Source organism: Choloepus didactylus, chromosome 19, assembly GCF_015220235.1.
Source record: "Choloepus didactylus isolate mChoDid1 chromosome 19, mChoDid1.pri, whole genome shotgun sequence".
Classification (NCBI taxonomy): Eukaryota; Metazoa; Chordata; class Mammalia; order Pilosa; family Megalonychidae; genus Choloepus; species Choloepus didactylus.
In genome coordinates this window covers 13772885-13789770 of record NC_051325.1, presented here as the reverse complement: position 1 = coordinate 13789770, position 16886 = coordinate 13772885, and the positions used below count along the sequence as shown (strand labels likewise).

General features: G+C 43.8%; 1 protein-coding gene across 5 annotated transcripts in view; it reads right to left on the bottom strand.

Annotated features, from left to right (window-relative positions):
* RALGAPA2 (Ral GTPase activating protein catalytic subunit alpha 2) overlaps positions 1 to 16886 on the bottom strand; it is a 323126-nt gene that overhangs the window by 19869 nt on the left and 286371 nt on the right. For 4 of the 5 annotated variants that reach the window (XM_037811965.1, XM_037811963.1, XM_037811968.1 and 1 more), the window contains 2 exons: positions 5277 to 5398; positions 3643 to 3821 (listed from right to left, as the gene is read on the bottom strand). In XM_037811965.1, the coding sequence (XP_037667893.1) occupies positions 3808 to 3821; positions 5277 to 5398 (136 nt within the window). In that variant the 3' untranslated portion in view covers positions 3643 to 3807. Of the gene's footprint in view, positions 1 to 3642; positions 3822 to 5276; positions 5399 to 16886 lie in introns of those variants that run through there. The other variant, XM_037811964.1, reaches the window with a different exon arrangement.

The following is a 16886-nucleotide window of genomic DNA, read 5'->3' as shown; positions in this document are numbered from 1 at the left end:
GTTTATGACTGGCCCACTTTTCGTATCTGTCCTTTTTCCAGCTTCACAAGTGCAGCTGGAATTAAGCACCCTGGGTTTAGCTGATGAGGTTACAGGTGGTTTAAAAACTTCAGATCTTTGGTTTCTCATCCTTTAAAGGAGAATGGTTCTTCAATTTTTTTTTTTTTTTTTTTTTTAAAGTTAAAGGGATCAGAATTGAGAGGGTTATGTGAGAGGGAAGGTTTGGACGGGATTGTGAGGAGGGAAAATGCCTGTGTGAGGCTGCTGAGTGACGAAGATGTGTGTTCTTGAGTAGAGAATTACCAAGAAAACTTGTATTTGAGGAGCACCTGTGGATTACCTGAATGGAGTTCTGAAATTTAACCCTGGTCTTCGACTCACATTAAGAATGATTTATTGGGCCATCACCCCAACAGGGTCAGCTAGTACTTTCCATGGGTCACTGCTCACTCCGGCTGGCAGTGCCCCTTCTGTGAGCTACAGTGACCAGTGGGGCGCTGCTGCATGCAGAGGAGAGAGGAAGGTCAACGTGGAGGACAGAAAGAAGACAGGCTGAAGGGCCAGAGGACTGTACTGATAACACAGGGAGCCTTAGTCAAGGACTTTGTAAGTGCCAGGCACTGTTCTTAGCTCTTTGCATGCGTTCACTTATTTAATCCTTACTGAGCCCTTTGAGGATCTGCCATGTGCTGTTTCTGGGGATCACCTTCATTCTGACTGCCCAGTGAAACAGCCAACGAGACCACCCCATCGGGTCTTGCAACATCCTGGCACAGATGACCACCATGCATAGAGCAGGGTCCTAGCAGGCGAACACCGGAACCCTCCGGGCCTCCACCTGGCGAGCTGTGTGAGTAGTCTGTGCGGCATCTACACCACAGATCTGCCATGGGGCCGATGTGCAGCATGCCGGTTTTCCGTCTGCAGTTTTATGAGATTTTGTTGGTCACCCAAATGACACAATGATCAGTCAGGGACTTCAGGGAAAGCATCTGTGAACTTTACATAATGATTTTTTTGGAGGAAAAAGGTGAAAAGCCTTTTCTATTATGTAGGTGCACATAATAATCCTTTCCAAGCAGGTACCCTTGCACTTCCTGAGCGTGAAGGAAGAATGTTTGTAGTTCTCTTAAATGCAGCAGCAGCATGATCTACTTTAAAAGTAGCATCCTCTGATGGTGGCCCATCAGGACTCTTCTCCCACTTGCTTCTCCTGGAGTCTGTTACAAACCTGTCTATTGAAGGAGGAAATGTTCCTGACCATATCTTGAAGAAATCAAAAGCGGGGTTCAGGTAGGGCTAACAAACAAAGATTGTGCTCCCTCTGCTGGCTCTCTACAGCAACACGAAAGTAGAAATGACCTGTAAACAGTGTTGGCATCTTCAGCAAACGCAGGTAAGTAGGGTTTCCTGCAGGGTCACTCAAGTAACTTGGGGTCAGACATTCTTTGCAGATAAAAAAAATTCCATCTTTATCAACTTCTGACCCAAGTATGTGGGAAGTCTTAAAATTAGGTATTAGATGAGACACACCTATAGCCATCGACTAACGAATTGCCATCTGCTACTGCACTGTGATTTGGGGATTCGTTTGTCAACAGACACAAGTGGCTTCCGCTAAGATTTTTAAGGTCCAGATGCAGTCTTTAAAGCAGTTCTGGGAAAAATCTCAAGTCCAAGCTGAAGTTTCTTTTTTCCTCCTTTCGTTCTGTAGGAACGGCTTCCAAAAAGTAAAGATTAGACTATGTCTATCCCTTCCAATAATGTCAAACATTAGACTTGATTTTCCAAATCATTAGCATGCAGAAGAATGACCTCATGGTGAACAGATGCACTTGGCTGTGGGCTGCAGTGATTACATCAGCCCCTCCCAGCAGCCAGGGTGCCATCCAGTTAACCCTTTAAGGGCCTCTCTGCTGCCCCCTTTCCTTGGTGATGTGCTTGAAAACACATACTTAGGCTCTTCTCCCTCCTTCCCGCTCATACTCTCTCTCTCTCTCCAGATATAGATACAATCTCCTTATAGACAGATAGATGGATATGAATATAGATGTGGATACATAGATGTATTAAATGCAGTCAATATTTTAACACTGGCTACCTTTTTAAGATATTGCTGGTCAAAAACTGAAGGAATCAGTGAAGAAGGTAAATTACAAAGCTAGGTTAAAAAACACAGCTTAAATACCCATTATACACAGGGCATTATCCAAATAATGGATGGAATTGATACGAAGTAGATGCTCTATCAAAATAACATTTTCTAATGGGAAAAATAATTTTGTTCTATTTTTTAAGGCTCTTTGAAAAGCTGGGTGCCCCCCGTATTAGCCTACCAACAAAGGCCTTGCATCCTCAGCTGGGGTGGACAGTGCCTGGGCATAAGGAGGGTGTTTCCTTGGCCCACCTGCCCCTTTAGGGCTGCCGTGGGTGGGCAAGCCATGGCACTCGGGCAGGGACAGCTTGAGGCAGAGGGTGTGTGCCGACAATGCATCTTTGGGCCCAGCTCACACCTGCCCAGCGCCTCTCTTATGTTTAGCTGGCACTTTCAGGCTGGTAGAGGGAGTCTTTCTCTAAGAAGTGGTGACTTGCAGCCTTCTGATTTGGTGCTCCAAGTACAGCGTGGAGGGGATGCAGTGCTAAGGTTAGCTCGCCCTCTGCATGGATGCTGAAGCCCCTTGGTGTGAGGTTACAAAGCAAATCTCAGAGCCCTGGTTCCTCAGTCCATGCATATGTATTGAGCAGGGAACCCAAGGCCCCGCTTTGATGACACTGATGGCCAGAGGTGGTCTGATTGGGTCCTGAGTGCACTGCAGGAGCTGAGGCCACTCAGGGTCAATTTTTCCAGTGGAGTTGTTGCCTGGAAGAGCAGGCTTTGCCTCAATTTCTTAGTTTAAGCTGGCTGGCTCATCTGGTTTGATTGCACTTGTCCCAAGAAAATAAAAAATACTGTGCATAAGTGAAAAATGTTTTCATCTATAAAAGTAGTAACAGACAGGGTAGGGATTCCTCAAAAGCAAAACCGGTATGTAAATGAGGATATGGTTCTGAAAATGGGAGGAAATATGTGGCTGAAATGCTCTACTTTGTTGTCCTGCCCCAAATTTCAGTTCAAATCAAGTTCATTTCTAGTTCCTTCCTAATCATTGTTAGGGGCAGATAAGCAAAGCAGTAAAATAGGTCATCATGCCCAGAATGAAATTTGCACTCGTGGGTTGGTGATATGTGTATGAAAAATTTCATCACTTAATACCGAATACCCTGAATCATAAGCATTATTAAATGTGATGCTGATGTTAATAATTTGGAAAGAGGAAGGAGTGGCATTTGTCTTGATGTTCCGCATTGGCTTTCTCATCCCTTTGTGCTGCAGGGAGCTTTATTCCTTTAAGTGACTTCTCTAAACCTTCTCCAAGAAGCCTCTTAACAACCCAACCCTACTCACAGGCCCTAAAAACTCAAATCACTCATAGTCTTGCTTACAATGCTACCTACACACTGATTAGAGTTTGTTTATATAATTATGGACTTTTGGAAAAAATCCAATTCATTTATATAGAGGCTAAAATAGACATAGAAAATAAAGTTGTTCCACATTTCTTTCAATTAACACCTTAATCAAGAACCTTAAGAATGTAACAGTTACTTAAGTAATGCTATTCATTTATTTTTTTAATTTTAAGAAACAATAAAGCTTTCTCAAAAGAGTTAAAAAAAAAAATCCTGCACTGAAAAATCAAGTCCTCTTGAGGATGGGCAAAAGCTGAATGGGGGTTCTTTAAAAAAATTAGCTGTGCCACCGATCCTTCATGTTCTTTCACCTAAAAAAAAAAATCAGAAATGATTTTTAAACCTCTAAGCCAGCCTGGGTAGGAAATCTTCATTTCCCTTGAAACTGATTTTGTGTTGCTGTTGTTAGAATGTTGGCAGCGTGTATAAAAGAATTCAATTCACAGCTGTTCTACTATTTTAATGTAAGAAACATTAATCAAAGCCTTAAGTTATAAGCTTCTCTCGTGTTGTTTAGTATTCCAGTTCAACAAAGATCAATAGAGGCCATGCTTGTGTTTCTCGACGCCTCACCAGGAAGCAGGGGCGCGATTATGGAAATTGCGGGGCACCACGTACCCCTGCCAGCCTGCTTATCTCCCCAGCCTTCTGCCTGCAGCTCCTGGCTCCCCGGACAAGTGCGCAAGTCTCCCGCTTATCTCCCAACAAAGCTCGGAGAGCAAGGACTGCAGCCAGCGATGCTAAACAATGATGCATGGCTGATTGTATTTGTAAATGATTTATTTCACTGAATTTAGTTTTTTCCCCTTTACGTGTAAGATATTTGTTAACAAGTCAGAAGAGGGGAGGTGAAGAGGTATTCCGAGACAAATCGATGCAGGTTAGAAATCTATTAAGTGCTGTAACAGTTGTGTCTAACCTAGTGGAAGAAGGAAGCCTCCCAATGAGAAATTTCAACATGCATGGACGAAATATCCCATTTCCTCTCTGAAAGGCAATTAATCTGTAATTACCTGCAGAAACTACAAGTAATAATTTCAGTCTTGGGGAAAAAAAACACAGTAATAATACAATCAGTTTAAGTGGCAGTACAAGTTTTTTGTTTTTTTTCAGATTGGAAATATAAAGAAAGTAAAAGCGTAAAAGTGAGGAAATTCATGGGCATTTTTGAAATTTTCCATTGGTTTAATGAATGAAAATGACGGTTTGCTATTTCCAGGCAGGTCCCACGCCAGGTGCCACTGGCTGGGTTTGTCACAAGCACACAGAACACTCGACAGGGAGCACTCCTGCCGCACCTCGGTAACAACTGGCTGGGGACACCGTCCTTATGCTTCTGCATTAATCCCTGACCCTGGTATCTGGGCAGCATAATCTCCATTTAGCATTAGCGGCAACGGCTTCAACTGTGAGGAACTCTTTTTTGATAAGTAAGCACTGATTGGGGCATCACTTTTAAACAACATATTCCCAGCTCAGCAAGAAGCCCACACTCCTGAATGAATCGGAGCACATTACTGAGAAAAAGTTCATTAACCTCACTAGATTCGGAGGTTAACAGGATAGCTGAAGAAAAGGACCGAGTGAACAGCTCAGATGCAAAACAAATTAAAATGAATGTCACCATTCCTTTTGATATTCATTAGTTGATTCAGAGGGAGAATGCTTTTCTTAAATTTGCAAGCATTTATCTGTGAAAAACAGGTGTACATCTGCTGCTCGAATGCATCTTAAGCGCATGGGGAGAGAATAATGTAGACACTCACCCGATCCACTGAGGGAGTAGCTGGGAGAGGGAGAAAAGACTTGGGCTGCGAAATCCTCGAATGTCACCACTTCGCGGTGATTCTGAATTATTGCTTCAAGATATAGAGCTCGCTCTTCGTAGCTACAGAAGTCGGTTAAGGAAACAAGCATGTGTGCAAAAAGATAGACAAACAGTGACACAGTTCACTTTAAGACAGGTATGCAACTGTTATCTTTGTGTGAAAAAAAGTGTCTTGCTAGTTCTTTAGCGTCCTGCTAGAAAATTAAATATTAGTCATAGTTAATAATACAATTATGATTTTTGAGACCTATGTTTCTCTCAGACTTCAATTGTATTCAACACTCAGGTCCTTACTGAAAAATAAGCAAACCAAGAGTTACAGAACATGTCAAAAGAGATTAAGGTTGATTTCAACAAACAAAACAGAGCCATTGCAATTTGGTGTCTGTCTCTGCTGACAACTGCATTACATTGTTGGATCTTCACTTCATCTTTCAGGGGATAAGACACTCTTCCCAGCCTATTGACATCACATCACGAGCAACACTTCGAGCAGAATTGGTGACAGAACTGTATGCACACTTTTAAAAAATAAGGAAATGCACATTGCTGGAAAGAGAGTCAGGCAGGTGTACTCAGTGGGTGTCAGACCCTCTAACCAAGATAAGCTAACGAGCATCAGAAATAAGAATGACTACGTGGGAGAATCTAGCAAAGAGTGCACATGCAATAATAAAAAAAAAAAAAGACTATTGCCTTTTAATTAAAACTGCAGTCTGGAACACACAGCATTCAAATGTATAATCAAAAACCAGTCACCAATAAAACTTACAAGCGTAACACGCTGAAGCAACTTTCCAGCTGCCTTAATAGGCCCCCTGCGTGTGGCAGCCTTTCACAGGGCAGAAAGCAAATCTTCTCCTTTTGTGTGTGGCTTCTGTTTCCCCGGAAGGTGAATCATGCACTTCCAATAACAGGATAACGTCAGAACAGTTCGACAACGGATGGAGGCGCCGCGCATACGACTTTATGAATTAACACTCGGAGAAGTCGGCCTGACGTCTCATTTTCCCCTCCCTCATTATCAGTGTAAAAGTTAAAAAATGTGTTTTAGTTATTCTGAAAAACACGCTGATCCTTCGGGAACACAGGGAGTGCTGATCACCATCAAATCATCACTGGCAGCTCCAGAAAGGGAAAGGCATGCTCTCTCACTGTATTTTACTGTATTTTATAGCTGTCTTTTCAAAACGGCCTGTTGCAAAATGTAAGTTGGACACGTATGCCCTTACAATTAGCTCTCGATAGAGCATGGCACGTTTTAAAAACAGGACAATGCTTTTCTATGTTCTTTTGGCAAAGTCTGTACGCCGATTCCTAAATGTGGGCTCTTTTTCCTGACTCCTTTAATTATATTCCAGAAGACGCTTTTCTCGCCACGAGGAGACCAGAGGCATCCTGGGGCCGCGCTGTCCAAGGCAGCTGCCATCAGCCACATTTGTCTATTTAAATTTAAATTAATTAAAATAAAAACATTAAAAACTCAGTTCCTCTGCCCCACTAGCTATATTTCAAGCACTCAAAAGGCACATGTGGCTGGACAGCACATTATTCCAGAAAGCTCTGCTGAACAGTGCGAGTCCAGCATTTCTCTCTGAGCCTGCTCCGTGCAACTTTACAAAGGAGAAATGAGTGTGGATTTTCTGACGTGGCCCCTCTGAGGACGCCTGCCCTTGCGTGTGGATGGTCACGACGGCCCCAGGCCTCGGCAGCAGGAGCCCGCGTTGGCTTCTCGACTGCTGGCTGCACTCCTGGTGACTGGCCCTAATGAACCGGCTGCCAAACTTCCAGCGAGAGGCGGCTGCTCGGCCCAATTCTGGAGGGACCCACTAATGCCATTCACGTCTCATTATGAACACACTCATTCTGCACAGCACTTGGCTGTCGCCGTGGCTCGGCCCTGCACGCATGGCCCCAGCAAGCCGCTGGTCTGGGGACAGCAGGACATCAGGCCTGAGTGGCCGTCTGGCGAACAGGCACTCTGACACTAAGCTGGCACGTGCTGGCCCAGCAGGGGCCGAGTGAGGCGTGACAAATTACTCAAAAAGCTGAGCTAAACTTACGGCTGACAACCACCTGAGCCTTCGGCTGCCATGGCCGGCGTGCGCTCAATTCACAGCTCCCCGTTTCAGCTCGCAGTCTGCTTGTGGGCCTGGGTGAGGGCAGACACGTCCCCCTGAAGACCTGTCAGGCTCTGCCGAGTGTTGTCCTGCTGTTTCCTGAAAGGAACCGTCGTGTCCAATGCTACCACACAGAGCGCTCAGGACAATGGCGAACAAAACAGAAATGTGGCCCATGTTGCGAAATACCCACATATCCAGAAGAGGGGACCTGCCATGTCAATCGAGTTTACAGGCAAGCCTATAAAGGGAAGCCATGTATGATCCCATGTAAACTGACCTCAGATGGCAGCCATTCTGTAATCCTCATCCCAGATGACACTAGCCAGTTGTCATGCCTTGTTCTTGTCAAGACTAAGAAACCTGAGCTCCTCAGAGAAATCCAGCACTGCATTTAGAGTTTTGAGGTTCTCTGATTTGTGAACATTTTTTTCTTTAATTTTTTTTATTTTGCAATCTCCCAGGACAGTTGCAAAATTAATATAAAACTCATACAGAGAATTCTGACATAACCCCCTGTGATACCCAGATCCACCAATTTTGCCACACTTGCCATTAACATATTCTATCTATCTATCTTCTAAACATCTAAGAGCAGGTTGCACACATCATGCTCCTTGAACACTTAATACTCCCACGTGCTTTTCCCAAGAACACGGATATTCACTTATGTAACCACCCTAAGTGCAGTTATCAAGTTCAAGAAATTTAACATTGATAAAAAGCTTACAGTCTATATTCCAATTTTCTCATATGTTCTTTAGGGCATTTTCTCCTCCATTATTAGATCCAGTCCAGGATCATGTATTACATTTAATTGTCAGTATCTCTTTCGTTGCTCTTTTATTTTTTTTTAAATAGTGGAAACATATACTTTTCCATCTCATCCACTATATACACTATAAACACCCATACATGAACTTTCCCATCTCAGCCACCCCCAAGCATACCATTCAGTAGGATTAATCACATTCACAATGTTGATGCAATGAATATTGATGGTCTAATTCCTAAATATAAGGCCCTTCAGGAGACAGAGAACAAAAAAGTGCTTCCAATTGTGGATACAAGCAGAGGAAGTGTTTGCTTCATAGAAGGATTCTGATCTCGCCATCTGTGTCCCTGATGTCACATGTAGCACACACTACCCATCCGCCCCCATCCCTTTGGGTTGGTCCCCGCCCCTCCAGTGTTAGCAGCGCTAAACTGGGTGTTGTCATTTAGACAAACATCCATTAGGACTGGGGTGAGACCTGGAGATCATCAAACTCGTTTTCACTCGTGGCCCAAGCCAGGGCATGTAAGCACCATGACAAAGAGAAAACAAACATTGCCACAATTCTGGCAGCAGTTAGAAACAGCCAATGAGCTCACTGGAGCCAAAAACCATTTCTTTTAGTAGCCTTAAAAAATGTAGCTCTTGAATCTGAACTGAATGTGTAGGCAGTACCACATGCAAGGGCAATTGGGAGCAGTATCATCTGACATTTTCTTACCCAACATCCTAAGGGCTTCAGTGCTCATTGCTTTGTATAAAAAGGCATTTAGACACCAGACAAAAAAAAGGCTTTTAAGGTTCTCCTCACGTAGTAAGACACGTTAAAATGTGAAGAAAGCCCGTCAGTAGGTGATCAGTGACTTTGACTGAAAGAAGCTGGCTAAAGAGGCACCTGGTCACAAATCCAAGATCCTATTGGAATTCTAAGCCATTGCCCTTTTGCTCTCTTAGAAAATCTACTCATGGAGGTGAAACTTATATTCTGCTTTGAATCACTATCTCATTAAAAACAGCACACAATCTAGTACTTGTTTAAAGAACATTTTTTCCCCTTTTGATTACTCAATTCAGAGAACGTCAAATTGCTAATGGGAAGCCCATTTTGAGTTCAGGATATTTTTGAGTTCTTTTAGTGACCTGCCCTGCCTATATTTTCACATGTGTTATCAATTACTAATATTTCTCCACTTGAATGAAGAAGCTGTGTATCTTCACTGGTTGCATTTTATCAAAAATCTCCAAGACCAAGGCCATTTGCCTGGATTGCAATAGCCTGAGCATCCAAACCTGTCCCCCAAATTTATCCTGATTATTATTTTTTAAAAACGGCAGCAGCAGCATGATAGTCAGAAGGGAGCTTGCTTTTTGGCATAAGATCAACTTAGGATGGATTCTACCCAGCTGGGGAACCCAGGCAAGTTGCTCCAGTGCCCCTCACCTCAGTTTTCTTGAGTGTAAAATGGGGACAATGACATCTTGGGGCTGCCTAGAGGAGTAAATTGTGTAACATGCATGAAGTATGACAGATGTTGATGGCCTGCTCCCCTAAATGGGGGCTCACGGTGCCATCAGAAAGCACTCGGTGTGTTAGCAAGGAGAAATCCCCTGTATCAGTGACCTCTGTGACAGGCTTCACGACAAGCAAACCTCTCTTTAGCTGGATCATCCTGAGCTGGGGTGAGACCTGTGCTGATAAGGAAATAGAGACTCTGTGTTCATGTGACTTCCTCGAGTTACAGCTGCTCAGTGGTGGAATGTGACCAGAACCTTGGATTTCTAACCTTTACTGCTTCCAGCTAAGATCTTGAAATCATAGGGTTAAGTTTGAGCTCTTGTGCAAGGTTTGAAACTAAACTCCAATTATTTGACTTAACTACTTGGGCTATACAAATGGACTTGCAATTTAAACCACAGTATGTATGTTTAGGCTGCATATATACCCACAAACCACACTGCCTGTATAAAATACAGAAGAAAACCAATGACCTCATTTTAATTTCTTTTTACTTATTCAGGCAGTGTGTTGATTGTTGCTTAGCATTTTTGTCAATCTTCTCTCCTGGAATAACATATATAGCCCCTTATCAAGGGAAAAAACAAACCACAATTATTTGAAAGAGGCTATATTGCAGGTTCTCTTTTTTTCCCAGTCCTTATTAAAATTCTTCTTGCCTGGACCTTCTCTAAACTCCCAAGAGTGGACACAGGCCTCCTCAGGACGTCGGTGTGTTGTGTTTTCTCTACCAGTTGCCATACCTGCTGTCCCTAGCTGTCTGTCCTAACTCATGTGCCTCCTCATTGCTGGCACCGGGAAACCCAGAGCCAGCCATTCTCACACTCTGCAGATGCCCTAACCACAAAGTAGGGAGGCTATGTTTCGGAACTGTCTGGGAGGTTTTAGCCCACCACATGCCCTCTTTGAAAAGTTCTGGCACCCCCGAGTTTTGCTGGCCTCCATTATTCGTTGTATCCCTTGAGTATATTAGGGTGGAGAAGAGGTTGAGAACCTCTGACTATAATTACTGCCCATGATGGTGCCATCTTAAACTTCTTTGCATTAATTTTCTGCAGCTGCTATAACAAACGACCACAAACTAGATGGCTGAAAAGAGCAGAAATTTATTCTCTCACTGTTCTGGAGGCCCAAAGTCTAAAATCTAAGTGGCAGCTGGGCTACGCTTCCTCCAGAGGCTAAAGGAGAACCTCCTTCCTCGTCTCTTCTCACTCCCACGGGCTGGCAGGGTCCCTGCTCTGGCGCGTCACTCCAATCTCTGCCTCTCTGGTTACATGGCGTCCCCTTCGCTGTGTGCTACTTACACAGACACTTGTCATTTGATGTAGGGCCCATCTGGAAAACCCAGGATAGTCTTCTCGTCTCAAGATCCTTAATTACATCTGCAAAGACTCTTTTTCCACATAAGGGAAAGTTCTCAGGTTCTGGTGATTAGGAGGTGGACTTATCTTTGGAGGACACCACACAGCCTGCTGTACCTTGAGGACACTGTATGAGCCAGGGTCATCCTTACGTCACTTACACTACGGGGCCTATAAGCATGTTCCAAAAATAATTTGCTGAGTGGATAAATGAACCCTTAGAATTTGCATCCATTGCTTTAGGCTATGACACTGCTAGATACACTCGAAGCAAAGGCAACTTTTAAGGAGGGGTTAGAGAGTTTTCAACTTAAAGTAAAATTTTGCATAGATTAAAAAAATAAGCAATACAAAACTTGTAGATGAAAGTGTGGGGGCAAAATCTTTATGACCCTCGGGCATGAAAAGATTTATTAAATAAGAAACAACAAACACGAACCATAAAGGAGAAGACTGGTACATCTGGCCACATTCAAATTAAGAACTACTGTTCACCAAAATACCATAAAAACGTAAAGAAATGAGGCCAAAATAAAACAAAAGTGGGAGAAGGCATCTGCAACATGTATAACTGACCAAGGGTTAGTGTCAGGATATATAAAGAACCACTACAAATCAATAATAAAAATACAAATAACCTACTAGAAAAATGGGCAAAAGAGAATTATAAGCGTTTCTAGAAAATTAGCTGTAATGTCATTAAAATGCTCAACATCATTAATAATCAGAGAAATGCAAATTAGAACCACAATGAGATATTTTATATACACCAGGTTGGCAAAGCATACACACACAAACCCACAAAAAAGTTAATAATGTCAAGGTCAGTGAGGATGCAGCACACAGGAACTCTCAGCCTGCTGGTCGGAGCCACTGACCCGACTTCTCAGGAGGGCAATTTGGGCAGGTTGACATCTGACATCTAGGGAAGGCCAGATGCACAAAGTTCATGGGCCAGCAATTTCACTCCCAGGTATGTGAACTCTTACACACGTGTGCTTGCTCAAGAATGTTTGTAACATTCTCTAAACAATAGTGAAAAGGAAGAAGAGAAACAAGCCATTTTCCCTTCCACTGATAAACGTAGTCATGAGACGGAATACTATACATCAGTGAAAAGAGATGAACTACAGGTACGTATACCAACATGGGTAGAATTTAAAACAATGCTCTACTAAAAAAGTTGCCACTGAAAAATACCGACAGTGCAATTCTATTTATATCAATTTTAAAACAGGCAAAATGAAACATATCACTTAGGGATCCACTTAGGGATGTAGTAAAATCATAAAGAAGAGCAAGGGGGTGATAACCAGGGACTATCTCTGGGTTGGGGAGTAGCTGGCACATGGGAAGGTCTCAGTTATATTGGTCAGTCTGCAGGGGAGGTGCAGGTCCAGTGACATCTGCTTTATTACTATTAGAGATTTTCTGTTATGTATTTCCTACCGTGTATAAAATATTTCATAACGAAAATAAGCAATCTGGTGAGAAGGAAATGCAGCACTCATCAAATGGACCTTGTCTTACCCATTGGAAGGACAGAATGAGCTTCCTGGAGCCAAAGATTGATCTAAAAGGTGTAAGTTTGGTTGTTAGAAGTAATGATGATAAAATCCATTTGACTTGGACACAGAGAAAGCAGAGAAGAGGCAGTACTATTTTTAGGGCCTTTTAGTTCCAGAAATCGACCAGAATGTTAGAGCTAAAAATTTTCAGAAAATTGCGGAGAACGCTGACAGATGGGATTTGAAGAGTTCAAGTCAAACACGGGCACAAATGCCAGTCAATGGGGTGGAGGTACTGCTCCGGAAAACAATACACTGCTACAAAACTGTGCTTGTTAGAATCACCACGCATCAAGGAAGACAAAATGGGCTGAATTAGACATATCCCTGGGCCTATGTATATGCTTTCCACATATTATCCTACTCTTCTTAGAAAACCTGATCTCAAGTGACTTTGCCTTTTTCAAAGTGCAAAGCCACCTTCACTCAAGTGTTCATTCATTCAAGAAACATGTCTGAGCACCTACATGTGCAGGGAGGGCGTGTGACCGGGGAGCAAGGTAGTGCTGCCCTCACCTTCGTCAAACCTGCCTTCTAACGGGGAGGCGGACAGGAAACTGGTCCATGGCCACGTCCACAGGATAAGGCCCCTGTGGTTACATCAGAGCTGGGAAGGGAAGAGGGTAAGATGGTTAGGGATGTCTCCCCTGGAGATGAGGCAGGGAAGGAGCTCAGCAGGTGGGAGGGGCGCTAAGGGGGTGCAGTGCCTAAGAGCATTTCAGGGCACACAGAGCAGCATGAGCTGGAAGGGGTTTGGGTGTTCTGGGAGGTGAAAGGAGACCAGAACTATGGGGTGACAGGAGGTATAGATGAAAGTTGGGTGGGGGCTGGTCATGGGGGGCTGGAATTGTTGGAGGCAAGGAAGCAACATGATCTCACCTACGTGTTCAGATCACCCCTAAGAGATCTGCCACTTGAGGAGAGTCTGGCGTGTCCTTGAGTCTTGAAGAGGTCAGTGCTGACTTGCATCTGTACGTTCAATCCATGGGCTTGTTAACATGTCTTGATATTTTACACTTATTCTTTGCACATTTCCGTAAGTGAATGGGATACATATTATGGACAAGTGGAAAAAGTAAGAAAGCTACCTGCAGATCTGAGATGACTGGAACCACAAGAATGGTCTTGGGAGTAATTATGAAGAGCTGTGGTGACAGAGCAAAGGGTAGGGCTGGATGATATGGACTTGGAAGGAAGAGGAAATGGAGAGATGCAGGTGTAGGGGTAGGGGGGCCGGAAGCCTGTGTAAGTGACACAGAGAATAAGACATTACAGACAGGGAGGGTGGGCACGTCCCTCACCCAGGGACAGATACTCGGCACGTAGAAACCTTGTAAAAATGAGATTACTTAAAAGGGCTGCTACTCTGAATCAAATCTAGCAAACAGATGAAGCAATGATGGCAGGGGGTCTGAGTTCAGAGCAGGAATGGCTAAGAATATGTCACAAATCTAGGAAATTAATAAGCCGATTTCTTCTATCAGTCCCTAATATTGGTAGCTTTTGAAATAGATGATGCAGAGGAAAATAACACGTTTTCACTTTGGGGGCAGTGTTTTGAACAGTAATCAAAGGATAAAGCCTTAAAATGCCTACTGGGCTTAGATATGAGACTCAAAGCAGAAGTGACCAAAGAAAAATAGATAACTTGGACTTTGTCAAAATTAAAAATGTTTATGCTTCAAAGGACACCAAGTGAAATATCAACCCACAGAATGGCAGGATAATATTTGTAAATTGTATATCTGATAAGGCTCTAGCATTGTTGAAAAGTTAAAAATAAAAAGACAGATAATCCAATCAGAATATGGACCAAGGATATGAATAGACATTTCTCCAACAATGATACCCAAATGGCCCATAAACACATGAAAAGACCCTCAACATCATTAGTCACAGGGAAATGGAAATCAAAACCACTATGAGATACTACTTTGCATCCACTAAGATGGTTACTATCAAAAGGACAAGAGCAGACAATAATAAAAGTTGACAAGAATGTGGAGAAACTGGAGCCCTCATGCACTGTTGGTGGGAATGTAAAATGCTGCAATCACTGTGGAAAAAAGTTTGGCAGTTTCTCAAAAAGTTAAACACATGATCCAGCAATATCCATTCCCAGGTATACAACAAACAGAATTCAAAATATACGTCCACCCAGAACTCGTACGTAGTTGTTCACAGCAGCATTGTTCACAATAGCCAAGAAGTAGAAACAGCTCAAATGCCCATCAATGGATGAATGGATAAACAAAATGTGGTATATCCATACAACGGAATATAATTCAGACATGAAAACGAATGAAGTCCTGGTATACGCCACAATGTGGATGAACCTTGAAGGCATTGTATTGAGAAGCCAGACCCACATACAAAAATATTGCATGATCTCACACAAAGTACCTAGAATAAGCAAATTCAGAGGCAGAAAAGAAATTAGTGGTTGCCAGGAACTGGGGGGCAAGGAGGGATGGGGAGTAACTACTAATGGGTACAGGGCTTCTTTTTGGGGTGATGAAAATGTTGTGGAATTGGATGGTGGTGCTGTGTCGTACACTTTAAAAGAGCGAGTTTTATGGTCTGTGAACTATATCTTAAAAAACCACCTACAACCGCCTAGTGGTACGCGGTACACACTGTGTACTGGGGGAGGGCCTTCTGAAGGAAAGGCGCTCACTGATCACAGGACAGAACAGGTGGAAAGGGGGCCTGGCAGAGCGTCGCGCCTCAGGGCTGCTGGTTCATTCATTCATGGAAGCCACCTACAGAGGAGCAGGCCACGTGCCAGGGGCTTTTCCAGGGGCTGGAGGGACAAAGAGGACAAAGAGACCGTCCTGTCCCTCAGAGCATTCACAAGTTGTCTGGAAAGACAGACAAATCCCCTCAAGTATGAGGCCATGGACTGAGTGGACAAAGTGCTTTAGCTACACTGAGGGGCGTGAGTCCCGGGGTGGGTGGAGGGCCCCTTGGTCAGACAGCAAAGGGGTTGTGACTGTGGGGAGAGGCAACCTCGGTGCGGAGCAGTTGGGGTCGCTGCAGGGGTTGGGGTAGGCGCATGGCCAGGCCTCATCTGTTCTTGGCGGGAATGGGAGGGGGTGATTGTGGGGAAGAGCCTGTTAGGGAGAGACCAGAAGAGAAGCTAGCGGGAAATCGAGAGGCGACATGGGTCAGGGAAGGAGGAGGGGCTGCCAGATTTGAGAGGCACCCTGGAAGCCGCCCCAGCTGGGCTTGGGTGCTCAGTGTCTGTGAGCGAGAGGAGGATCATGCAGACAGACAGAGGGGCAGAGCAGGTAGGCCGGGCTGGTCGGAGTCTGAAGGGCCTGGGGGGACATCGGTGGGAAAATATCAGGGAGGTGATGACTGGGACACATCAGAGCTGGAAAGAAAAAGCTGGAGTCATAGGTTTGGAGAAGATCTTGGAGGAGAAAAGGGACCACAATACTGGGGACTCCTCTCCCACCCCCAGAGGGTGGGCAAAAGTAGAAAAGCAGGAAAGGGAGATGGAGGAGGGATGGGGGTGGGGAGGGGGTGAGTAAATTCACGAAAGCCATTTCTGGAAGAGCACATGGCTGTGCAGTCTCAGCTCCCAAGCCCCTCTGTATCCTTCACATCGTCCCCATTACCTGCCACCCAGTGAGTGTTCCACAGATATGTTCGGTTGACATTTAATAACTCCAATCAAAAGGCTGCAATTCCATAATAATCAAGGCAGGCAGATGCCGATTACATCCTAAAGCCATACATTCTTTTCCCAAAGATTTTCTTTGCATTTCAATATAATGCAAATTTAAATTATACAACTGTTAAAGACCCCAAATAAATGAGTCATTCAAAGTAAATGTCATAGCCTGGTAAGGGATAAAGAGGATGGCTTTACTAAACAATGTAACCAAATAAAATGGATATTTTGGAAAAGGAAACTAAATACATGGAGGTATAAGCTATTAGATTAGGTTTCAAACCCTAATGATACAGTTCTGGAGAGGAAAACAGTCCCCTACTGCTAAAAGAGAAGAAAATATCCTCCTAACCATGTTTAAGAATAATTCTGAGGAAATGATAAAAGCAAATGGAAATGGTGAAAAATAGATTTTCTTAAGGCTATTAGATTACAGACTTTTGGAGAAGGTCTCCTATTTCTATGCCCTTATGGAGTAGGAAACTGAAGGCCTCCCTTCTTAGAATTTGAAATGCTCCGAGTGTGCAAT